The sequence below is a fragment of the Pristiophorus japonicus genome, chromosome 18 (assembly GCF_044704955.1).
Source record: "Pristiophorus japonicus isolate sPriJap1 chromosome 18, sPriJap1.hap1, whole genome shotgun sequence".
Lineage (NCBI taxonomy): Eukaryota > Metazoa > Chordata > Chondrichthyes > Pristiophoridae > Pristiophorus > Pristiophorus japonicus.
Genome location: NC_091994.1, coordinates 46275865 through 46302279, shown reverse-complemented (window position 1 = coordinate 46302279; position 26415 = coordinate 46275865). Strand labels below are relative to the sequence as shown.

The window sequence follows — 26415 nt, the reverse complement described above, 5'->3', positions numbered from 1 at the left end:
ACCTCTCTTTCTTCCTTCAAGATGCTCCTTAAAACCTACCTCTCACCTGCCCCAATTTCTCCTTATGTGGCTCGGTGTCAAATGTTTTGTCTTATAACACTCCTGTGAAGTGCCTTGGGATGTTTTACTATGTTAAGGGCGCTATATAAATACAAGTTGTTGTTGGGCCATGTGGAAGAGGGGCACCCAAGGTTTGATCCGAGAGTCAAAAGAAAGAACTGGCATTTATATCGTGCCTTGCACGACCTCCGGACGTCTCAAAGTGCTTTATAGCCAATTGAGTATTTTTTGAAGTGTAGTCACTGTTGTAATGTAGGGAAACGTGGCAGCCAATATTGCGCACAGCAAGCTCCCACAAAGAGTAATGCAATAATGACCAGATAATCTGTCTTGGGTGATGCTGGTTGAGGGATAAATATTGGCCAGGACATCAGGGGGAACTCTCCTGCCCTTCTTTGAAATAGTGCCATGGGAGCTTTTAGGTCCACCTCAGAGGGCGAATGATGACACTTCTTCAGTATTGCACTGGAGTGTCAGCCTAGCTATTGGCACTCAAGTCTCTGGAGTTAAACCCACAGCCTACTGACTCAGAGTCGAGTGTGCTACCAACTGAACCATGGCTGACATCTCCAGGAATGTACTACCGTCTCCAGAGATTGAAGATTAATCTCCTGGACACTTTGATCATCTGCCCTAATATCGCCTTACACAGCTTGGTGTCAAATTATGTTTGCTAATGCTCCTGTGACATGCCTTGGGCCGTTTTACTACAATAAATGTGCAACATAAATACAAGTGGGTAGAAATTGTCAGCGCCACTCCCTCCCCCCAATTGCGGTTCAGGTCGACTCTTGTCCGACATTCGGCTCTTTGTTGTTTTTTTTTTCCATGCATCTGGAATTCGGACATAACGGGGGAGGGGGGGGAATGACAACATCCCAGGGGCGGATACAGGGCAGTCACATCACCCGAGGGGCGGCTACGGGGCAGTCACATCACCCGAGGGGCGGATACGGGGCAGTCACATCACCCGAGGCGCGGATACGGGGTGGTGACATCACCCGAGGGGCAGATACGGGGCAGTCACATCACCCGAGGGGCGGATACGGGGCAGTCACATCACCCGAGGGGCAGATACGGGGTGGTGACATCACCCGAGGGGCAGATACGGGGCAGTCACATCACCCGAGGGGCGGCTACGGGGCAGTCACATCACCCGAGGGGCGGATACAGGGCGGTGACATCACCAAAGGGACAGATACAGGCGGTGACATCACCGAGGGGCAGATACGGGGCGGTGACATCACCCGAGGGGCAGATACGGGGCAGTCACATCACCCGAGGGGCGGATACGGGGCAGTCACATCACCCGAGGGGCGGCTACGGGGCAGTCACATCACCCGAGGGGCGGATACGGGGCAGTCACATCACCCGAGGGGCGGATACAGGGCGGTGACATCACCAAAGGGACAGATACAGGCGGTGACATCACCGAGGGGCAGATACGGGGCGGTGACATCACCTAAGGGGCAGATACAGGCGGTGACATCACCGAGGGGCAGATACGGGGCGGTGACATCACCCGAGGGGTAGATACAGGGCGGTGACATCACCCGAGGGGCGGATACGGGGCCGTGACATCACCTGAGGGAGAGATACGGGCGGTGACATCACCCAAGGGGCGGATACGGGGCGGTGACATCACCCGAGGGGCGGATACGGGGCGGTGACATCACCCGAGGGGCAGATACGGGGCGGTGACATCACCCAAGGGGCAGATACAGGCCGTGACATCACCGAGGGGCGGATACGGGGCGGTGACATCACCCGAGGGGCAGATACGGGGCGATGACATCACCCGAGGGGCAGATACGGGGCGGTGACATCACCCGAGGGGCGGATACGGGACGGTGACATCACCCAAGGGGCGGATACGGGCGGTGACATCACCAAGGGGCGGATAGGGGGCGGTGACATCACCGATGGGCGGATACAGGGCGGTGACAACACCGAGGGGCGGATACGGGCGGTGACATCACCGAGGGGCGGATACAGGCCGGTGACATCACACGAGGGGCGGATATGGGGCGGTGACAATACCTGAGGGGCGGATACGGGGAGGTGACATCACACGAGGAGCGGATACAGGCGGTGACATCACCGAGGGGCGGATACGGGCGGTGACATCACCGAGGGACGGATAGGGGGCGGTGACATCACCGAGGGGCGGATACAGGCGGTGACATCACCGAGGGGCGGATACGGGCGGTGACAATACCTGAGGGGCGGATACAGGCGGTGACATCACCGAGGGGCGGATACGGGGCGGTGACACTACCTGAGGGGCGGATACGGGATGGTGTGGAGTAACCGCCGCGATGGTGTCATCTCGGCGCTGCGTCACCATGGCTCTCCCCATCACTTAAAGGGGAGAGCCTCCGCGATTTTCAAACTTCGGTCCACTGGACTGCCAGGGAGGGTTTCGGCTGGCCCAGCGGCCTGGCACCCAGGCCTGTTGGCGGCCCGGCTGAACCGGGGGCATAATTGTCGGGCTGACCTGGCAGTCGGCCAACAAAAAACAACATGGCGGCAGCCTCACTGGACCACCGGGAAAAGTTTGTTCTGGCATCGCGCAGTGGGCCGAAGATTTTCCGAGGGGAATGTCGCCGTCAGGGGGTTAGATCGGCGGTGCACAGGGTGATGACGCGCTTACCACGGATCGGCAGCAGCGGAGCAGTGGGGGCTGGGAGGAAATCGGGGAACCCCCGGGAAAACTCGGGAGGGTAATTGCGCTATCAGCAGCCATTCCATCAAAAGTCGGTGGCCACTCCACTCCGCAGCACGGCCGCCGATTTGCAGTGGTAAGAGGCTTTAAGGAGAGGGGCCATTTCGGCCCCAAGTTATTTTGGGATTTGTGTGCAAATTTGCTTAAATAACAGCAGTGACTACACTTCAAAAATTGGCTGCGCAGCACTTTGGGATGTTCCGAGGCTGTGAAAGGTGTTATAAAATTAGAAAGTGCTTCGTTCTTTCTTTTTTAGTACTTTTGGACATAAGGATCCATTTCGCTTTTCCCTTTAACTATTTCCTGTCTAAATGTTCTTCCCTCCTTTTGGCCCAGATTCTTCCGCTCGTCCTGGAACAACATTCCTTTCTCTAACAAACGCCACCAAGAACAGCTTAACTGGTCAATCATCTCAATGCTGTTTGTGGCATCTTGCAAAGTGACTTCTCTGTTTTGCCTCCAAAATAGCAAATCGGTGACAAATCAAAAGTAATTCATTGGCTGTGAAGTGGTGTGGGTCATCCCAGAGGCATGGTGGGTGATTATATAAATGCAAGTTTTTACTTTCTTCAAACAGATTGTTTTGGCAAGTTTGAAAACGTCAAAGGATTTAACTATGTTGCAGTTAGTTTGAGATACCTGCAAAGCAGAGAGTGCAGTACCGACAGAGAGAAATGTGCTCCGCATAACGGGTGACCCTTTCTTGATTTTATGGCACTCAGAACTAGACCATTATAAATTGGGTTCAGTCCAGCAGAACTCTGGATATGTAGGACGTTGAGAGCAGCAGTATCAGTCTAACCACACCAACTTAACCTCAAATGACTGGACTTGAAAGGGGAAACTGAGGAATCCAAACAGAATACACAATTTGTTAGAATTCTCAAGTCTCCTCACACTTAAAGCAGGCGTTCACCTCTATCAAAAGTGCCATAGTTCAGCAGCCTGACAGTTGCACGGCAACCGAACTATGAGCTTTCCTCATCAGTGGTCCAGTTCAGACTTCTCATTGAGACAAGAGACGCTTCACAACTACTGCAACACAACACCACACTCAAGATGGTAAATGTAATTACAATCAAAGGGAGAGATCAGCCAATCATTAACAAGCACCTCTGATTCAACCATAAAAGCATCTGGATATCACACAGAAGCCGGAGAACTTTCAAAATGGCCACCCAAAATGTAGCTATCTAAATTCCCACCTGTACTGGTAAAGATTCATAGAATCCTACTGCACAGAAGGTGGCCATTCAGCCCCTCCCACCTGTGCCAGCTCCAGTTAGTCCCATTCATCTGCTCTTTCCGCATAGCTCTGCAAATGTTTCCTTTTCAAGTTCATGTTTGGTCTTGATTCCTGGAATTCAAATAGGTTGGGGGAGAAGGAGGTTCTGCTCACTCGTGGTCCTGTTGGTTGGAGTAATGTTAGTGTCAGAAGGTTGTGGGTTCAAGTTCCACTCCCGTGACCTGAACACAAAAATATCTAGGCTGACACTCCAGTGCAGTGCTGAAGGGATGCTGCACTGTTGGAGGTGCCGTCTTTCGGATGAGACATTAAACCGAGGCCCCGCCTGTTCTCTCAGGTAGATGTAAAAGATCCCATGGCACTATTTCAAAGAAGAGCAGGCCAGTTATCTCTGGTGTCCTGGCCAATACTTATCCCTCAATCAACATATCAAACAAAAATTGCTGTGTGTGTGTGGGAACTTGCTTGTGCGCAAATCGGCTGCTGCGTTTCTTACATTATAACAGTGACTACACTCCATAAGTACTTCATTGGCTGTAAAGCGCTTTGAGACGCCGGTGGTCGTGAAAGGCACTATATAAATGCAAGTCTTTATTGCTTTTTGATGGACTTTGCATTTATAATATCGTCTTGTAACTCCTCAATGCACCTCACCACCAATTATTTTAAAAAAATGTAATTATTATTGTATAGGCTAAGGGTGCAGCCAGTTTGAATACAGCAAGAACCCACGAACAGCAAGTGAGGTGAACAGCAAGTTGCTTTATGGATGTCAGCCAAGACACTGGGAAGGCTCCTGCTTTTGGGCAGAGCAGGCTCGAGGGGCCGTCCGGCCTACTCCTGTTCCTATTCTTAATAGTCCCATGGGATCTCATCAGGCCTTCAGAGCCTCAGTGCAACACCTCACCTGTAAAATGGTGCTGAAACTAAACCTTGGTCCTCACAGTGAGGAGGAATGTTTGAAAGAATCTCTATACGTTTAATGTGTTCCCATCTCCCCCAATTTTCTCCCCTCCTAGCTTGGAGGTGCTGAGTCATCCAATGCCTTGTCGAAGTGGTCACTTTTTCAGGTGACAGCCTGGACGGTGAGTGTAGGTTGGCTACTCAACCAGACAGGCAACACAGCAGTTGACCCTGCCTTCACCTGAGGCTCAAACACACATACATTTTGCAGCAACGGTCAGTGGTCAGTGGATAGCAAGGACTGTGGCCAACGTTTGCTCTCCTTCGGTCCTATCCTACCTGATTGCTGTACCTTCAGCACCGACTGGGGATCAAATCTGGCTGGATTTATTCCTGGAGGTTTCATCACAGGGCCTCCTACATCTAAGTGCCCCTCACTCCCCCCTCCCCACCCCCACCCCCACTCACGCCATTGGTTGCTTGCAATGTCACTCCTCAAGATGCACAGCCTTCCCATGGCCAATTGAAAAGCCCATAGATTCTTTGTTACCTGCTTGGATGATTCTTGTCCAATGTTCGCTCATCATCATAGGCAGTCCCTCGAAATCGAGGAAGACTTGCTTCCACTCTAAAAATGAGTTCTTAGGTGACTGAACAGTCCAATACGGGAATTACAGACTCTGTCCCAGGTGGGGCAGACAGTTGTTGAAGGAAAGGATGGGAGGGAAGAAAGGGAGGGAGGGAAGAAAGGGAGGGAGGGGAGAAAGGGAGGGAGGGGAGAAAGCGAGGGAAGGCACGCTCCTTCCGCTGCCTGTGCTTGATTTCTGCATGCTCTCGGCGATGAGGCTCGAGGTGCTCAGTGCCCTCCCGGATGCACTTCCTCCACTTAGGGCGATCTTTGGCCAGGTTCGCTATAAGCTGCGCGGTTACGCAGCGCTCCAGGGAACCCATTGCAGCCGGCGTTTGAATGTTAAAACCGCACATGCACGGTATTTTGAATAGCCTGCACAGTCCCTTAAATGGACCACGTGGCGCCAAAAATAATGATAGGGAACATTGTTCTTGACTATCAGCCAAACGGCCTTCCCGCCCCCCTACCATCTCCAATATTTTTATAACTAATAAATGAAATTGTTCAAAGAAAATAAAAGTTTATTTTTTTCAATAATTTTTCTCCCATGTAGCTCGCAGCAGTGTTGGGAAGAGCAATCTTCAATTGCTGGAGACGGCCAGATATTCCTGGAGATGTGAGTTTCAGCATAATGTTTCACTTCCTCTGCTTTCGTCTGCCACCATTTATCTTGCATCTGGCGCAGGTCTCTTTGTGCTTTGCTCTGCATGTGTCTGTAGCGGTCCTTCTTGGAAATTGAGGAAGGGTCATTTTACCATTCTAGGTATGCTTTTTTCTTTTTATCCAGCGTCTTGCAGATCTCAATGTTGTTTTCATCGAACCAGTCTTGGTGTACCTTCTTTTTAAGTCCAAGAGTTGTGTTTGGAGTTTGGGGTCTACTTGAAATATCGATTAGATGGTTCACTGTTCAGACCAAAGTATGGAAACGACTCATCCTAGAGGCACTCTTTGCTGACGACTGCGCCCTTGTGGCACACAAGGAGAGTGACCTACAATTCGTACTCAGCAAATTTGCTGAGGCAAGGTTCTCTATCAGCCTGCTCCTGGCACCACAGCACCTGCTCCCACAGTCTTCATCGGCAGTATACAACTAAAGTCAGTGGACAGCTTCAAGTACCTTGGCAGCACCATATCAAGTGATGGGTCCTTGGACAAGGAGATTGATGCAAGGCTCTAAAGCCAGCCAGGCACTTGGTCGCTTGCGCACTAAGGTGTTGAGTCACCACATCCGACTGTCAACTAAACTGCTGGTGTATAGAGCAGTCGTTCTCTCATCTCTCCTTTATGGATGTGAGACCTGGACACCCTACAGGCGCCACATCAAAAAGTTGGAAGCTTTCCATATGCACAGTCTCAGATCTATACTCCTCATATGCTGGCAAGACCGGGTGTCAAACTTTGAGGTTCTGGAGTAGCACAATCAACTAGCATCGAGGTGATGATCATGCGAGCCCAGTTCCGGTGGGCTGGACATGTCATCCGCATGGATGAGTCAAGGATCCCTCGTCAGCTTTTTCACGGCGAGCTCTGTGAAGGCCGAAGACACCAGGGGCGCCCCCATCAAGTGCTACAAAGATTGCATTAAGGCTAACCTCCAGTACTGTGGCATCCGACCAAAGGACCTCGAGAATACAGCAACTGGTAAAATCCAGTGGCGAACCCTCACGAGGACTGCCTGCCAGACCTTCGAAGAAAGCCGATGTCAACGCCTGCGGGACACTAGAGATAGACGACATCAGGTGGCAGTACTGTCAGCATCAGGCACATCGAACTTCCCTTGTCCGACGTGCAAGAGACTTGTGCATCCAGAATTGGCATCTACAGCCGCATGAAGACACATGCCATTGATGATTAGCACATCACCGTCATTGTTGGATACGACAGACTACCAAGAAAGGAGGAAAGCGAGGCGGAGAGGTTTAGGCAGGGATTTCCAGAGCTTAGGGCCGAGGCAACAGAAGGCACGGCCACCAATGGTGGAGCGACTAAAATCGGGGAAGCTCAAGGCGCCAGAATTGGAGGAGAGTTGTGGGGCTGGAGGAGATTACAGAGATAGGGAGGGGCGAGACCATGGAGGGATTTGAAAACCAGGATGATGGGTGAATAGGACTTGATGTGAGTTGGAACACGGACAGCAGAGCTTTGAATTACCTCAATTTTGCGGAGCGTAGAAACTGGGAGGCCAACCAGGGATGCGTGGAATAATCAAGTCTAAAGGTGACAAAGGCATGGATGAGGGCTTCAGCAGGAGATAGTCTGAGGCAGGGGCGGAGTCGGGCGATGTTATGGAGGTGGGACTAGATGGACTTAGTGATGGCACGGATCTGTGATCCGAAACTCATCTCGGGGTCAATTGTGACACCAAGGTTGCAGTCGCTTCGGTCTTCCCAATATTTAGTTGGGAGAAAATTTTTGCTCATCCAGTACTGGATGTTGGACAAGAAGTGTGATAATTTAGTGACAGGGGAGTTGGTGGTGAAATTAATAACATAAGAACATCGAAATAGGAACAGGAATAGGTCATATGGCCCCTCGAGCCTGCTCTGCCATTCAATAAGATCATGACTGATCTGATCATGGACTCGGCTCCACTTCCCCGCCAGCTCCCCATATCCCCTTATCATTCAAGAAACTGTCTATTTCTGTCTTAAATTTATTCAATGTCCCAGCTTCCACAGCTCTCCGAGGCAGCGAATTCCACAGATTTACAACCCTCTGAGAAGAAATTCCTCCTCATCTCAGTTTTAAATGAATGGCCCCTTACTCTAAGATCTTGCCCTCTAGTTTTAGTCTTCCCCATCAGTGGAAACATCCTCTCTGCAACCACCTTGTCAAGCCCCCTCATAATCTTATATGTTTCGATAAGATCACCTCTCATTCTTCTGAATTCCAATGAGTATCGGCCCAACCTACTCAACCTTTCCTCATAAGTCAATCCCCTCATCCCCAGAATCAACTGAGTGAACCTTCTCTGAACTGCCTCCAAAGCTAGTATATCCTTTCGTAAATATGGAAACCAAAACTGCACGTGGTATTCCAGGTGTGGCCTCACCAATACCTTGTACAGCTGTAGTAAGATTTCCCTGCTTTTATACTCCATCCCCTTTGCAAATAAAGGCCAAGATACCATTGGCCTTCCTGATCACTTGCTGTACCTGCATATTATCCTTTTGTGTTTCATGCACAGGTACCCCCAGGTCCCGCTGTACTACGGCACTTTGCAATCTTTCTGCATTTAAATAACAACTTGCTCTTTGATTTTTTTTCTGCCAAAGTGCATGACCTCACACTTTCCAACATTATACTCCATCTGCCAAATTTTTGCCCACTCACTTAGCCTTTCTATGTCCTTTTTTGCAGATTTTGTGTGTCTTCCTCACACAATGCTTTCCCTCTCTTTATTTTTCTTTCTGTACATGATTTTACATTGAATTAAATAGCGAGTTGACACTTGCTGGTTTCGACTCTGCGTGGCTCAGTGTGGATTCTTAAATCTGATTGGCTCAGGAGACACACCATTGATTGCCCTGTAGAGGGCGCTGTGCTGAAATGGCTCTCTAATTACCGCTGTGTAAAAGCCCATAGCAAGTCTGTGGAAACGTGTAAGTGCAATGAACAGCGAGTGTGGTTTGTTCGCCGCTGAGTGCAATATCTGGCCATCGTATATAGCACCATCCCTGTGAGAGCTGATGCAAGGGCTTTAGATCTGTGTGAGAACACCACCGGAGGTCGGGGCTATAGAGCTGGAGTGTTGGGCCCTGGAACATCGTGACAGAGGTGCAGTGAATGAGGGTACGGGGCCCAGAAGAGCCAATGGCCCAGGGGCAGCACGGAACTGTCCACATTGCGATATATGTGCGCACTAGGTCCGTGCAGCAGAGCAGGTCTCCAATCCTGGTTAATCCTTGCCACTGGATAAAGGCCTAACTCTGTCAAGCCCGTGTGATGGCTGATGTGCAACGGTCACCACACGTTAAAAAAAAATTCACGCACAGGCATCTTCCATCTTCAACTGGAGTTCAGGACTGGAACATCGGGTCCTTCTTTGAAACATCTGTGAACTCTTGTGGAAGCAAGTCACCCTCGTTCGAGGGATTGCCTATGATGATGAGTCAATAGCTTTTGTTTGGACAATGAAGGTAGCATCACTCACCTGCACAGGGATTGTTCTATAACAAAGGACAGGCACATTTATCATGAATGAATTAGAACTTGTCCAGTTTTGTACCATTTGCCTTCAGATTCCACCCCAACAACCCACATGCCTGCTATTAATCCTGTAATGCGCTATGTTACTTTGTACATCATCCTTCCTTTCATTAATGGTATCAGTGTTAAAGATGGTCAACTGTGAACGACCCACTCGATGAGGAAGTCGTGCGTCGTTCCCTCCAGCCCTGGCTGTCTGAAATGGGAAGAGTTCTATTCCCAAGCATGAGCATTCCCCTCACCTCAATCAGCACAATTTTATTTCAGAAAAAACGTTTTGGAATGTTATGAATGAGTGATCATATGAGTGAAGTGACAAATAGCGCAAAGATCACGGGGGACCATGGGATTGAGCGACACCTGTCTTCTGTTGTCGTGCTTTGCTGGTTTGCAATCATTTGTACTTTTTGATCACGATATTCGAATTCTACTGCAATCCACTGTTGTCCTTCAAACTGCATGTCAGAACTATTACCGTTGGCACCAACCATTTAACCCCGCCCCCCACCCCCCATAAGCCTTGTGCATGAATTCCAACCTCCACTCCAGTTTTGTGGATCTGTGAACCTGTAGTGGGGCTTATACACTGGCTGAAACTGCTTAGCCACCGGGCTTGAAAGCTATAGTGCAACTTTCACAGTAGATATAAAAGCACCGTAAATATTGCCCAGAAATGACCACACTTGCCTTTATTGTACATATGGATAATGTTCCCATTTGGAGATGTACATTAAAATGGATTGCAGCAGGAGGTGATGCGCATGTCTTCCTTCTTGTACCAGTCTGCCCCTCCCATTGTGGGAGCACGTTATATGGTTGATGAGGGTCCTGTAACAGGCCGTGAGCACTACACCATTTCCTACTCTCGATGTATTGTGCAAACACTCTGAAAATGGTTTAAAAACGGACTGGAATGTCAGCAATGGAAGAAAAGGACTTAAAGATACACTGGCCATGTGGCTTCAAACTGGAAATAAGGGGGCCGAACTTGGTCAAGGCCTCCGTCCGCCCAAAGTGCCACCGATGGCCGCTGAGGTACCGGACAGTACTTTTGGTGGGCGGCAAATGGACGACATACGCTGCCAATCTGGGTGGTCTTTCCCAGCGGCAGAGGCGCTTGCCACCCAAGTGGAGTCGGGTCTATGGAGGGTCGAATTGGTAAAAATAAAAAACATCAGCAACAAAAAAAAACTTACCTTTTTTACAGGATCTTGACACTTACCATTGAGGACAGAGCAGCCTCCATGCAGTGGTCCATCACCGACTCCCGCCCGCACCAATCTGGCATCTCGGCAGGCGGGAGTCTACTTACGTGCATCGCCTGTCCGCTGATGTCAGCAGGCGCTTCCTGGCGGCTCTCCCCTACCGCCCGCTCCAGGCCACGTCAAAAGTGGCACTGGGCGGTTCGAGCAGAGAAATGTCGGCGGCAGTGGGCAGCAGCGGGCGGTGAGTGCATCAATTTCGGCCCCAACGAAACTGACTGAGGCAGTTGTAGGGCTAGACCAAAAGCACTGACAAATCAAAAGTGCCGAGATTGACAGGGACTGGCCAGAAGCAGCACAGTGACCATTGCCGGTGCTTACGTTCCTATGTAATTCCCAAATGGCCGTTAAGAGACTTTTACGATTTCATAAAGAAAACTAGTAGATATGCAGCTCCAGTTTCCGACTTTGCACCATGTCCCCTGCGGACGGCTCGGATTATATTAACATGCCCAGCAGTAGTGCTCATTGTGCTGGAGGCCAGCTTCAGATTTCAACATGCACATGATGTGCTCTCCCAATTTTCCTCGCTATTGATTGACATAACAAACACTAAGCACAAAACAGAATCAAATGTCACCGAATCACATAGCTGAATGGACAGGAGTTCTAGTAAACTGCTTCAATGTTTCTTTCAAGGATTATACCATACTAGTTGTTGCTAGGAGACAGCACTGAGAAAGTAAGTCTTGAAAGACTTGAGTCAACATTTAATATTGCCCTTGATCAGGAAGACGTATACAAGAAACTGGTTGTAATGTGCTTTACGCGACTCCTCCAAACCTTCCTCATTATAACTGAGGAATCCTAATTCTCAAACGTGAGATCGATCTGACTGTCAAAATATCTCTTGTTTTAACCCAAGATAAACTGTGCATTGAAATAGTTCCCTTGCGCAATGGTATCACCTGAAGTATAGGGGATATGTTACATTCCAACAGTGGCAACACTTCAAAAATGCTTAATTCGCTCTAAAGCACTTTGGAACGTCCTGAGGTCATGACAGGTGCTATATAAATCCAAGTTCTTTTTTTCTATGGTAAGGCAAATCAAAATATTGGTTCCCATTGAAGCTACTCTTTTTTACGATGGTCTCTACCTTGAGGAGCACTGTAGTAAAAAGAGTCAAAATGGTGGATCTTGTCAGCAAAGCTCCATTAATAAAAAGCTCAAGCAAGAAAACCCACTATTTTCACTTGGGTTGTCACATGACCCTTAACGCAGATAAAATGACTGTATAATAGATTCAAACAGAGATTGGGAAAGAATAGCTGAGATGAGCAGTTGTCATAGCACATTGGACCATTGATTCCCTTGTACATAGACATACTGATATCAAGAGGACACCTTGAAGGAACGACCCAGAGCATTTCTCCAGACAATCTTCCTTTAATACAAAGTCAACATATCTACATACACAGTGGTTTTTATAACCAATTATATTTTCAGTTATAAGTAACAGTTGTTCAAAAGCAATAATCACTTGGCCCTCATACAAATGACAGTTCCTTTGTTTTTTTCAACATCCCATTAATTTGGCTGTGTCATACTGGTTAAGTCTGGCAACTTTCACGAGTTATTGAGTTAATTCATCACAGACGTTGACAAGGAACACGTCGGAATAAACCTGGTAGCTGTCTCGAGCCCCAGACTAATTTCTGTTTATCCCAACATATCTGAGTTCCATTCTGGGGGCAAAATAAAGGAGGAAAGCAATCTTAATAAATGGAGGACATCCTTAAAATGGTACAAAGAAAGCTCTTTTAACACTCGGAATCCAATGATATATAGCCAGTCACAAACATTTCTACAGTGAAAAAATAGACTGTCTTTAAACATAATATGAACAAATAAATGTATTTTAAATGTTTTTTTTTGTTTCTTTTAATTTGACTTGATAATTTTTTGTTAAAAAAGGAACAAATACACAATTAAAAAAAAGATTATGTTTGTCGTATGTTACAAAACACAAAATGTTTTTGAGAAAACCGCTCACAAATTCAACCTTTGCTGCTTGTGTTCCCCTTTGCCTTGATGTTCTCCTCACCTGATGTTCTCTTGTGGATGATGTTTATGCATTCCTTTGAAGCTCTATAATTACAGGTTTCCTATTTGCAGGCCCAAGGCTAAGTGGTGAAAAAGATCCTTTCCGATGCAATCCACTTTTAGACATTTTATACTAAGGTTGGGTGGGTGGGGGGGCCTTTTAGACCCTTCAGATCAGGGCCTGTTGGCTGCTATTTTGGTGGCCAGAACAATGGTCAATGACATTACTGAAATATCACAGGGGCTCTTCACTACACGAGAGATATCTAACTATTAACTTTATAAAAAGATAATTGAAAAGCTTACCTTATAAAAAGCGGGCACCATGGTAGAAGCTGAACCACGACTGGGGTTCACACTCAAGTCTGATATTTATGTAAAATGGGATTTAAGCAAATAAGATTTTAAGTATTGTACCCCATCAAGACCCCTGATTGGCTGTTATTGTAATTTTTCCTCAGAAAGCTGGACATAAATGAAGTGTGAGTTGCTCATTGTCAACTACCATTGACCTCTGCCAATCAGAAAGCCAGGAAGCTAAGGTTGAGGTTCAAAGGGTGGGGATGGTTGGTCAGTCTGCAAACCATGTGGTGTAAGATGGGTATCAAGCCCGGTGGTAAAATATTTTATAACTTTGGAGGAATGCAATTGTGGTATGCATAGAGCTTTAAAGTGTATCTTGGGTGCACTTTTGTTCAATGTGCCAATCATTGTGTTACTAAGCAGCTTGTAAACTACAAACTCCTGCTAATGGTCATTCTTTCCATGAGAATACTGTTGCAGGAAAATGGCCATTTGGTACTGGCGTTTTTAGAGGGTTCATTTAATTTGGTTGCTATCAGCAAATTAAAATATTGCTGACTATTTCAAAAAACTTGCAAGATTTGTCACCCATTATTTCCCCCTTTCTGTGGTGGAGGAACTTGCAATAATTCTATCCACTGATGATTATACATGGCAGCACATTTATAAAAAGATCCTACTCTGCTTAATGTAGTACTCATCCCAAACCTTTCCTTTGCCATAAACCGCCCAAAATACCAACCACGGCCTCACCACCATAAAGTTTGTGTCTTGGAACACATGGCTTGTAAAATCAGGACTTCCTACTTACCTTGCTCTCAGAACAACCCTTTTGAAAGATATCAATTGAGGCTGGGGGGACCAGACAAGTGGCCATAATGGAGCTCATGATGTCATGATGTCCAGCAATAAAGGATGTGGATTGGTGAGGGGGAAGGGGGGGCATGACTAGGGATGTTAATAAATAGGCTAATCTTTTCAAACGTGTCACAAAATACTCAATTATATTTCTTTAATATTTTTATTATTTAGTAATATTAATTTTTTTTAGTCCAACAAAAAAGGGCTCCATTATGGTTGTCCTCCCCACTTTCTCCCAAACTAGTACAATTAGCAGATTAATTGCATTTTTATGTTGACACGGACAGGGAGATGAATATATGAGACAATTATCTGAAGGACTTTCCCACTTCACCATTCTCTGGTGACGTCCCCAGCAGCAGCAGGGCAGGCCGGCAACTACCAAGACCAGAATCCCTAACTCGAAGACGGTGATGACAATGGATTAGTTGTCCTAAGGGCTTTGTGACATTAAACCTCTTCACGAGCCCCCCGAGATTATACAATTAAGGTTCTCGGCCCATTTAGGAAGGGCATAATGGTGTTCTGTCCAGCCATCACACTCATCGCTTTTATGTTGTAATTATTTAAATATGGGTGCTTCCTCCGATATGACTGTGCCTCATTCTCTCCTCAGCCTGATCTCTTAGATGGACGCAATACTCGGTCTGTATTTATGATCAGGAGCTGCTTTGGTGCTTCAGGCTGGAACGTGTAAATGTGATATTTCTTTCTCATTTATTCTTTTTCTTCCTTGCGTATTATTTTCTACTATCTCCTAGCTGCACAATCCCTTGCTGAAGATGGCTCGAAAGGGGCCTTTTTCCAGTCCTCTTTGACCACACAGCAGGAGTTGGGTGCTTGCACTATAGGTTGACACAACTGACCTTTGCTTTCTCGTGCCTCAGCTTCAGGCCACTGACTCAGCTGGAGCGGTCAGCTCATCACTCCGAGGATAAATGCCCGCGTGCCTCTGGCGTGGTTCGCTCATGCCACCAGACGAGGTGATGTTTTTATACTGCCCTCAGATTTTAAACCAAACTCAATGGAAAAGGTCAGTAAAGACTACCCCGAGCTACCCTCTCGAAACCAGCACATAAACAACCCATGCTGACAGCCGTAGTACTTCGCCCAGGTGCAGCTCCTTCGCTGTCGCAGCGTTAAAATAATGGGAAACAATCATGGAGGGACCTAAGTAGATTGGCAATGGAAGTGGACGTAGGGAGAAGGCACAGATGCAGAACATGCATAGATGAAGCAAGGCCTACTGAGGATTGCCAGAGGGAAAGAAAAAACCGCTATCCTTAATGACCACACAGTAGCCGAAACCAATCAGAAAGGACATCTGCAGTAAATGTGGTTTTGTGAGCGATCTCCTTCAATGCTTTTCCGTAGCTTTGATTAGTAAAAGGATTTTTAAGCAAGCAGAACTCTAATGATGTAACCAAAGACAGGATCCCATCTATTCATGTTTTCCTTTCATCCGCTTTCTGAATGACTTTTTGCTTGTGTGTCCTTAATATTTCATCAGACAGTCCACACAGGAGTAAATCCAGATCCATTTCACCACAGTTCAACACTTGAGGTAAGTAGGACTTGTCCGACAATTAAAATGATCCCCCCCCCAACAGACCAGGGTCCTTCTTCTCTTCCGGGTTACAACATTGAGTTCCCTTAGGGTCCATCCGAAATATCTTCCCCCTGGCGGTGGTTAGAATTAAAGTACTTTTCAAGCACGCTATATGGCTCAGAAGAGGCGCTCCGTGTCCATTGTGGCCTGTTGGAGTTTGGTGATCAATGGCTTTTTACGTTGCATAATGATCAAAACTCCCAAGATACTCCAATGCCGCTTGATAGCAGAACTGATACTCATCCTGAAAACACAGAAATGGAGGCTTCATCAAACGAGAACGGACATTTGATGATTTAGCTGCTCTCTAACCAAGTCTGAAGACAAAACTACTTATTGGGAATAAAAAAAAACGAAAGGATTTAAATTTATATAGCTCCTTTCACATCCGCAGGGTATCCGAAAGTGCTTCACAGCCAATGAATGTGATATTAAGGGAATCATTGGATATTAAGGGTACCAAGGGCTATGGGGACAGTGCAGGAAAGTGGAGTTGAGGTTGAAGATCAGCCATGATCTCATTATATTGTGGAGCAGGCTCGAGGGGCCGAATGGCCTACTCCTGTTCCTGTTTCTTATGTTCTTATGAATTTCTTTTTGAAATTTAGTTACGGTAGGAAAACACAGCAGCCAATTTCCACACAGCATGCTCCCACAAAACCAATGAAATAGGTGATCCTATAATCTGTTTTAGTGGTATTGGCTGAAGGACACGTGCTGGCAAGGACAGGAGGAGAACTTCCCTGCCACAGGATCTTTTACATCTACCTATCTCTCGAGGGAACACTCTTTGGCTGTCATTTTCTTCCAAAATACTGGATGCAACTCAAAACAGAGCTGCAGCAAGGGGCCTGATCTTCTCAGGGTGTGAAGCTGAATTAAAACATTCTTTCACAAAACAGTTAATAATTCGTAATGTGGACACTGCTACTGTCCATGGCGAGAGGAAAATATCCTCCTTAGACAGGGAGCATGGATCTTTCCTGTAAGAGCTGCCTCTATAGATATCCACAGCTCTTACTAATACAGTACTGCAAATGGTGGAAATGTTAGTTGCAAACAGTAGAATCAATAGGACAGTAAAACAGGCATGCAAGCCAGTATGTGAGAATGCACTTACAGTACAAATTTACCGGACATCACTTTGCAAGTAACACATTAAACCTGTGTACTTAAAGCCAGGCTGAGGGGCTGAAAATCGGTCGGACGGGGCCTCCGCCGTTGTCAATCAGCGGTGAAGTGGTGGTGATGTCACAGCGCGTGGGCGTCACCGCGCTCTCTCCCCTCCGTTAAAAGGGAGAGATTCTGTTATTTTAAATCTTCAGCCACTGGACCACCAGGCAGGGTTTCGGCCGGGCCAGCGGCCTGGCACCCAAGAGGGGGTGCCAGGCTGCCCGTTGGCGGCCCGGCTGAACCCGGGGGCACTATCTTGCCGGCCGAGCGGGAAGTCGGCGAGCAAAATGTTTACATTGCGGCTGTGGCAGTGGGCCCTCCCCTTTAAGAAAAACCTGTTGGGGGCACCGCGCGGCGGGGGATCGTTGGATGGAGCTGAATATCGGAAGGTAAGTACTTTTGTTTAATAAAATTGGCAACCCCTGATGACTCGCTTTCGGCGGTCATCTGAATCGGGCGGGATCGGGTTCAGGCCGAAAAATCCCTGACCTGAATTTCGGTCGGGTCGGCCAGTTGACCCCAAAGCAGCGGCCACTCGATTTTGACGAATGGCCGCCGCAAAAACGGGCAGTAATGGGACTCTCTGAGACCCTGAACTTTGTCCCCCACACCCCCCCCCACTCTTACACAAGCTACTCCATATCTAGGATGCCCAGCATGAGTGGCTCACTGGAGACACATACCCGCAGTTTATAATGCAGCGTTGCTATTAAAAGCACACCATTTCACATCACTGGTTTTGACAATTCCTAGGATGACTCCACACGTAATTTTTTATGTGAATAAACAGTTCTTTGCAGAAGGCAATGGAGGCCATGAATCACATTTATTTGTGAACAGTTCAGAAACCTCAACTGCCCTACAAATGATTACAGTTTACTCCTCCTAACTCAAAGTTGCTTAATTCAAATGATCTGAGAATTGATTGTTTTAAGCAATTCCCACTCTGCTGTGTTATTTATGTTGCATAAAACAAATGATTGGATAATTCACTTTTTATTGCAACTGTTGAATTGTCAGCAGCAGATTTATTTTGTTTGCTTAGCCAGCCGAGTAGACAGATAAACTGCCAACCTAAAAACAAAGACTGAATGTGACTGAGTCGAGTGTCAGCATGTTTAATATTCAACACAGACGGTAAAATTCATTTCTAAAGGAATAGCACTGAAAAACAGAGAAGTTATGTTAAACTGGTATAGAACCTTGGTTAGACCACACTCGGAGTATTGTGCACAGCACCGTCTCCTTTTCACAAAAATAGATGGAGAGTCATTGGAGCAGGTGCAAAAAAGATTTACGACTAAAGGCAGAACTGAGAGGTTATAACCATCAGGAAATACTGAACAGTCTGGGGCTCTTTTCTCTTGAAAAGAGAAGTCTGAGGAGTGACCTAACAGAGGTCTTTAAAATTAAAGAAAGTAGACGTATAGAAGACATTTCCACTTGAGAGAGAGTCCAAAACTAGGGGTCATAAATATAAGATAGTCACTAATAAATCGAAAAAGGAACTTGGGAGGAGTTTATTCAGCAAGAGAGATGCAGCTAATGGAAGCTCAAGTTGAGAGAAGAGGCGTCAATTAGCCTGAGCACCTGTACACTGCCATGCACTCTGGCCATGCACTCTGTGGTATCAGTCACTTGAAGCCATTAACAAGTAGGCCGGAACAAAACTTTGTTATTACTTCAGATCAGCCTTTAGTTGACGAGAGGATTTTTAAGATTCTCTTATATATATATAGTTTGATTTTACACAAGAACATTACACACTGTGGGGATATGGTTTCTTATATGGAGATGGCAGATGTTAGTGCCAGGGAATGGAACACTCTCCATTTCAGGCACCAGGCCTCATTGGCAAGGATTCCTGGATCGACACGGTCATCAGGGTTAGGTGCAACGTGAAGCTTCCTCGACTCTACCCAACCCTGTGCTTCGGCTCCAATCTCAGAAGGCTGCACCAGTGTGATATTTTTCCCATTCCCCACACTGTCCGTACTGTGGTCTCTCTGAGTGAGATCGTCAGTTCAGTGCCAATCTGTATGGAATTATGGGCTGAATTTGATTGAGATTGCCCACACCCCAACTCCCATAGGAGCCTCACAGTTGGGAGACAGTGGAGACTTTGGGGGGAAAATTGGGCTCATTTGTGCCTGCTGTTAGCGCCCCCAGGGGGTGCTAACAGGGCGCAATGCTAACATCGACTCCCACCATATTCAGCGGGAGTTTAGCAGCGGCGCTACGGCATTGCGTCATGAGCTCCTGCACCCGGAGATCGTGACGTCATCGGCGTGCGCATTGTCCCGGACCCTAAATTCCGTTCCGCCACCTGCAGCAGTGTCGGGCGATAACAGCGACAGCTGGAGGAGTCGCGGATCAGGAGGCTGGGCGCTATCGGAGCAATGATTAAAGGCGAGATGGCCGTGAAAGGCGCTATTATAGGGGTGCACAGACCCTGTAGATATTCTAGTTATATCATCTTCATCATCATCATCATAGGCGGTCCCTTGTATTGAGGATGGCTTGCTTCCACGCCACAAAGGGATGAGTTCACAGGTATCAATGAAGGACTTAATATTCCAGGTCCTGAACTACATGTTGAAGGGTGGAAGGTGCCTGTGCGTGGATTTTTTTAACATGTGGTGGCCATTGCACACCAGCCACCACACGGGCTTGACAGAGCCAGGTCTTGGCCCAGTGACAAGGGTTAACCAGGACGACTGAAGACCTAGGTATGTAATGAGGTGCTGTTTCCGCTCCATTGCTGAGTGGGATGCTGCGCTCGAATCTCTCACTGCCCTTACCTCTGTCTGTACCATGGCTGGTCGCTGTGTTCGGAGCATCTTGACAGTCTGGAAAATGTCCACTACCCCTTCGTACCTCATTCTTTCCAAGACGATGCTGAGCGTAATAAAAACCCCAGTCCTCCCGACTCCAGCACTAATAACAACAGGAAGGAGCTCACATTAGATTGCACAAATCAGAGACTAAATTACCTTTTTCATTTCTGATCACCTCCTCTCCTGTCGACGCAGACTTGGGCAGCTGTGCGTTTCCACAAACCCTGTGGCCGGCAGCCCTCTGGCACCTTAATTGTCTATTCTTTACACGTAAGCCTCGACAGAGTGTTGCAGTGTTTTACTCAGAGGGTCATCGCAACTAAACGTGATCTGCTTGCCATCCACAGATGTGCAATTTCTAGCGGTGAGGGAGCAGGGGGAGATGGGAAGGGGTTGGTTACAGTATAGAAATCAGAAGCGAGAACCTTGCTTTCTTCTTATCTCTCCTCAGTTAGCCCAAGGCAATTTAGCCAATCACAGACGTGCAACGGCTGCCCAGGCACAGGCATCACAGGCCAAGGTGGTCTACTTTACTGCTTACATTTCTATAATCAGCTAACACCGCACAGACCACCAAACATAGGGTTCTCCTGGTTTGCCTCGCTCAGTATCACATTGGCTACTACCTTCACCAACTGAACCATCGGAGGCAGTCTTCACCTTCAACCTGGGCCTCGGTGATCTCTGCCCTGGCAAGTTTGAAGCCCGGTAAGCACAGCTATCTGCTCGCAATTTATTGTGCCTTAGTTACCACACATGGTCACACACCCAGAGATTTCTGGTGTACATAATATACACAGATAGACAGTGGTAGGGAGTGAGCTTTATATAGCAACATACGGGCTTGCAGGTGAGTAGACTGGTATTTTAGTGCCCTGTTGTAACTACCTATTGCACTGATGTTGATGGCCGCTGGATCGGTTTTGGCTGCACTGCCTCTACGGCAGGTGCATGTTCCTCTCCCATGGTGCCTGATAATCGTGGGGTGGGGATGTGCCAGCCTATAGCTGTAGGCCAAGAATAGAGGGCAGATTTTGGACAATTCCTGGTGATTCAGCCTCAGGGAGTACAGAGAGAGTACATTCATGTTTTTGACTGGACTACCATCCATAGTGTATTTAGTTTCACTGGTGGACTGTTCATAGATGTGGGCCAATTCCGTGATCCAGTGCTCCCAGTGGGGTGCAGCGCTGACAGGGAAAGTATCTCGGGAGTTTGGAGGTGTGCAGCCCAGATTATAGGAACACCCCATAGGGTTCCCCCCCGGTGACTCAGTTGCACTTCCCATTGGAAAACTGATCCGCACAAACCAGGAAGGTCAATCCCTGGTCTGTATTGAGTGAGCTAATCTCATCCTGGCTGCCTGCCATTAGTCTCGGTGTCCTGGCGTTAGCAAAGGAGAAACCCGCCAAGGTTCCCACTCCTGATCACTATCTAGTGACTCCTGCTGGTGGGCGAGCGGTCAGGCCAGGATCCAGCTCACCTGTGATGGCTGGCAATAATGTGGTGGCATGAGCAAGTGTAGGGGCCTGAGCTCTACAATAAGAACATAAGGATTAGGAGCAGGAGTAGGCAATACGGCCTCTCGAGCCTGCTCCGCCATTTAATACGACCATGGCTGATCCGATCATGAACTCAGGTCCACTTCCCTGCCCATTCCCCATAACCCCTTATTCCCTTATCGGTTAAGAAACTGTCTATTTCTGTCTTAAATTTATTCAATGTCCCAACTTCCACAGCTCTCTGAGGCAGTGAATTCCACAGATTTACAACCCTCTGAGAGAAGAAATTTCTCATCTCAGTTTTAAATGGGCGGCCCCTTATTCTAAAATTATGCTCTCTCGTTCTAGTCTCCCCTATCAGTGGAAACATCCTCTCTGCAACCACCCTGTCAAGCCCCTTCATAATCTTATACGTTTCGATAAGATCACCTCTCATTCTTCTGAATTCCAATGAGTAGGAGGCCCAACCTACTCAACCTTTCCTCATAAGTCAACTCCCTCATCTCCGGAATCAACCTCGTGAACCTTCTCTGAACTGCCTCGAAAGCAAGTAAATATGGAAACCAAAACTGCACACAGTATTGCAGGTGTGGCCTCGCCAATACCCTGTATAACTGTAGCAAGATTTCCCTGCACTGTGACTGATGGGCTCAGTGTAGCCCAACGTGGTCAGTGCTGGGGCTGTAAAGAAGACTTTAAATTAGGAAGACTCTCCATAATGCGAGTGGAACATCCAAGTATCTCACTGAGCATCAGAGCCCAATTATAGCTGCATGCCAATCACTGCTCTTCGAGTAGTGCCAAGGGATCATTTACGGATACCCGAGTATGGGCCTCAGTTTAACGTTACATCTGAGAGATGCCACCTTCAACAATGCAGCTCTCCCTCAGTACTGTGCTGAAATATCAGCCTGGATTACGTGCTGAACTCCTGGAGTGGAGCGTGAACCCACAACCCTCTGATTCCGAGGCAAGAGTGCTCCCAACTGAGCCAGCCCGACACTTGACAGTAACTATTCCAGACACGCCTCATATTTCAAAAGCCTTTACTGTGACTGGGTTTAAAGCATACAGCTCCTTCAGATACAGCATTTGTAACGTACCTGCAATGAACCGAGATGGGACCATCCTGGCCAAACTGTTCCTTGGTTTTATGCACTTGCCCTATAAAGTCAATGAAACCCTCTCCGGATTTTGGCACTCCTTGCTCTGGCCAGTCTGTAAACTGGAACTGCCGGACAGTCCGTGACTGGCCATCCTGTGGAGGAAAAGGAACCGAATTAGGCACTAGACAGTGAGCAGCAACACCCCCGGATCGCCATACTGGCTGATAATGTATCTTAATTAATCGCTGGATCAAACAGCCTTCCTGGTAATGGAGCAGTCTATGAGCAGGCCACTTCTTTTAACCCTTTTCATCACGTCCCGATTTATGGTTGAACAAACAAAACTTGCAGGAGACACAGCCCTATGTTGACACAACTACGTCTGGTCTTTTTGTGTTTAGAGATGTCCGTGGTCCAAAATCCAGTGCAGACTGATGCGATGAAAGTCTCCCCTGCCTGTTATAAGTAAGCATCTTATGTAAATTGAGCTTAGGCAGCCTCAACCAAGATCCCAGCAGGTACGGTCCGAAGAACAAAACTACTTCCAATTGGACACTGAACTGGAAATAAATGGCAAATGTCATTAGTTTAACTTATCAACCAAAAGACGATGCAGATAGCCCTCAGTACTGCACTGAGGTGTCAGCCTGGATTACTTGCTCCAGCCAGCAATGAAGCTTAAACCCAAGGCTTTCTGACTCAGAGGCAAGAGTGTTACTACTGAAACAAGGCTGGCATTATCTACTCCAATCTCATCATTCTGATCGTTCCCTGTAACTTTCAGTTGTTATGTAAGACCCTCTTGTATTAATTTAGCTTTGTGCTTGTGGTATATACTTGTGGTAAACCATTCCGTATTCTAATAACCCCGAAGTGAAAAGTTCCTTCTAACTGCTGCCCATGTTTTCATGATGTTCGGTCCCTCCTTTTTCCCTTCTCACTGTTGTGTAAATTGTGTTGTTATCCTTTGGGCATACTACTGGGCCAATCACAATTCCCACATTTTAATAGTTTCACATCTTGCTGTTGCTGTAGAAAATGATGCCAGGCACCATATGAAGGGAGTGATTAGAAAAAACACCATTACGCAAGGATTTGTAGGAATGTAGAAGGCTTTTGCCACACGTGATGTTCGGCTAAACTGATTATAACATTCAAAAAGGTACAGAACAATTATTTAAATAGGAATATAAAAGGGTATGGGGAGACAGCAGGAAAACAGCATGAGTTTGGGGGTGAAAACAGGAAAATGGGGCTGGGTAAAATCAGCCCCCAACAAGCCTCCTTCTTCGTTAAACATTTCTAAACACCGAGCACTCCTTGTGACACCTGGGCATAGAGAGAATAATTGTTTCTGCTCGATGGGACTTTGCAGGAATGATTGTGATGTGTTGTTTCCCAATCCAGCGAGCATTTCACAGACATGGAAACTAATCATTCCTGTGACACTTTCCCTTTGACAACAACTGAGGTGGCCCTGGGCAGTAACAAAAAAAATGATGTGTTCTGGTTCATTGGTTTTTGATGCAGCGAAATCCGCCTGGAGTTTTGCAAAAGCCTGGCAGTAATGCGGCTGGGAGTGAGCGCGCGGGATAAAGGCCGGGGTTGATAATGAGTCTTCGGAGCTATTCAATAATGTAAATTGGAACAAGTCCTCCTCTGGGAAATCTTCTGCAAGCCTATCAAACATTTTACTAGGATTGAAAACGCTCTCCTCTTCAAAATGGAAGCTTTCTGACAGGCTCATGAGCGGGCTGAGTACTTTAATACCTCGTGCTTCCCTGTCTGTTGCACATTGGTCCAATTACAGTGAGTCCAGGCTATTTGCCTTCACAGGCTATGTAGGTGCCTACTATGGAGCCATGTGGATCACATGTAACGCCTTTACTTCGGCTGGGTTTAAAGCAGTCTGCTCCTTCAAATACAGCATCTGTACCTTACCTGTAATGTACCGAGATGGGACCATCCTGGCCAAACTACAGCAATTAGTCTGAATGGGAGCGAATGGAGGTTTGTTTGGTCCTTTTGAATTCCATATAAAATAGGAATTGGAAAAGGATTTGGTCTAATAGTCATATACCGTGGCAGTGAATGAGCAAGGGTTTGCTCTGTTGGAATTCTATACCATGGCAGTGAATGGGCAAGGGTTTGCTCTGTTGGAATTCTATACCACAGCAGTGAATGAGCAAGGGTTTGCTCTGTTGGAATTCTATACCATGGCAGTGAATGGGCAAGGGTTTGCTCTGTTGGAATTCTATACCACAGCAGTGAATGGGCAAGGGTTTGCTCTGTTGGAATTCTATACCATGGCAGTGAATGGGCAAGGGTTTGCTCTGTTGGAATTCTATACCACAGCAGTGAATGAGCAAGGGTTTGCTCTGTTGGAATTCTATACCACAGCAGTGAATGGGCAAGGGTTTGCTCTGTTGGAATTCTATACCACAGCAGTGAATGAGCAAGGGTTTGCTCTGTTGGAATTCTATACCACAGCAGTGAATGGGCAAGGGTTTGCTCTGTTGGAATTCTATACCACAGCAGTGAATGGGCAAGGGTTTGCTCTGTTGGAATTCTATACCACAGCAGTGAATGGGCAAGGGTTTGCTCTGTTGGAATTCTATACCATGGCAGTGAATGAGCAAAGGTTTGCTCTGTTGGAATTCTATACCATGGCAGTGAATGGACAAGGGTTTGCTCTGTTGGAATTCTATACCACAGCAGTGAATGGGCAAGGGTTTGCTCTGTTGGAATTCTATACCGTGGCAGTGAATGAGCAAGGGTTTGCTCTGTTGGAATTCTATACCACAGCAGTGAATGGACAAGGGTTTGCTCTGTTGGAATTCTATACCACAGCAGTGAATGGGCAAGGGTTTGCTCTGTTGGAATTCTATACCATGGCAGTGAATGGGCAAGGGTTTGCTCTGTTGGAATTCTATACCGTGGCAGTGAATGAGCAAGGGTTTGCTCTGTTGGAATTCCAGCTCTGGTTGGATGTTTTATCAGGAGTAGATTGAGAGTGCAGTGATTTCTGTGACATGGTTTACATAGAAACATAGAAAATAGGTGCAGGAGTAGGCCATTCAGCCCTTCGAGCCTGCACCACCATTCAATAAGATCATGGCTGATCATTCACTTCAGTACCCCTTTCGTGCTTTCGCTCCATACTCCTTGATCCCTTTAGCCTTCAGGGCCATATCTAGCTCCCTCTTGAAAATATCTAACGAACTGGCATCAACAACTCTCAGCGGTAGAGAATTCCGCAGGTTAACAACTATCTGAGTGAAGAAGTTTCTCCTCATCTCGGTCCTAAATGGCTTACCCCTTATCCTTAGACTGTGACCCCTGGTTCTGGACTTCCCCAACATCGGGAACATTCTTCCTGCATCTCACCTGTCCAGTCCCATCAGAATATTATATGTTTCTATGAGATCCCCTCTCATTCTTCTAAACTCCAGTGAATAAAGGCCCAGTCGATCCAGTCCCTTCTCATATGTCAGTCCTGCCATCCCAGGAATCAGTCTGGTGAACCTTCGCTGCACTCCCTCAATAGCAAGAACGACCTTCCTCAGATTAGGAGACCAAAACTAAACACAATATTCCAGGTGAGGCCTCACCAAGACCCTGTACTACTGCATTAAGACCTCCCCTGCTCCTATACTCAAATCCTCTCGCTATGAAGGCCAACATGCCATTTGCCTTCTTCACCACCAGCTGTACCTGCATGCCAATTTTCAATGACTGATGTACCATGACACCCAGGTCTTGTTGCATCTCTCATTTTCCTAATCTGCCGCCATTCAGATAATATTCTGCTTTCATGTTTTTGCCACTAAAGTGGATAATCTCACATTTATCCACGTTATACTGCATCTGCCATGCATTTGCCCACTCACCTAACCTGTCCAAGTCACTCTGCAGCCTCTTAACATCCTCCTCACAGCTCAC

At 47.1% G+C, this 26415-nt stretch overlaps 1 protein-coding gene across 18 annotated transcripts in view; it reads right to left on the bottom strand.

Annotated features, from left to right (window-relative positions):
* Positions 1 to 12405: 12405 nt before the first annotated feature.
* The window catches only part of LOC139228683 (receptor-type tyrosine-protein phosphatase S-like), a 592821-nt gene continuing 578811 nt past the window's right edge, over positions 12406 to 26415 (bottom strand). For all 18 annotated transcript variants that reach the window (XM_070859939.1, XM_070859924.1, XM_070859930.1 and 15 more), the window contains 3 exons: positions 22471 to 22625; positions 19830 to 19965; positions 12406 to 16099 (listed from right to left, as the gene is read on the bottom strand). In XM_070859939.1, the coding sequence (XP_070716040.1) occupies positions 16031 to 16099; positions 19830 to 19965; positions 22471 to 22625 (360 nt within the window). In that variant the 3' untranslated portion in view covers positions 12406 to 16030. The remainder of the gene's footprint in view (positions 16100 to 19829; positions 19966 to 22470; positions 22626 to 26415) is intronic.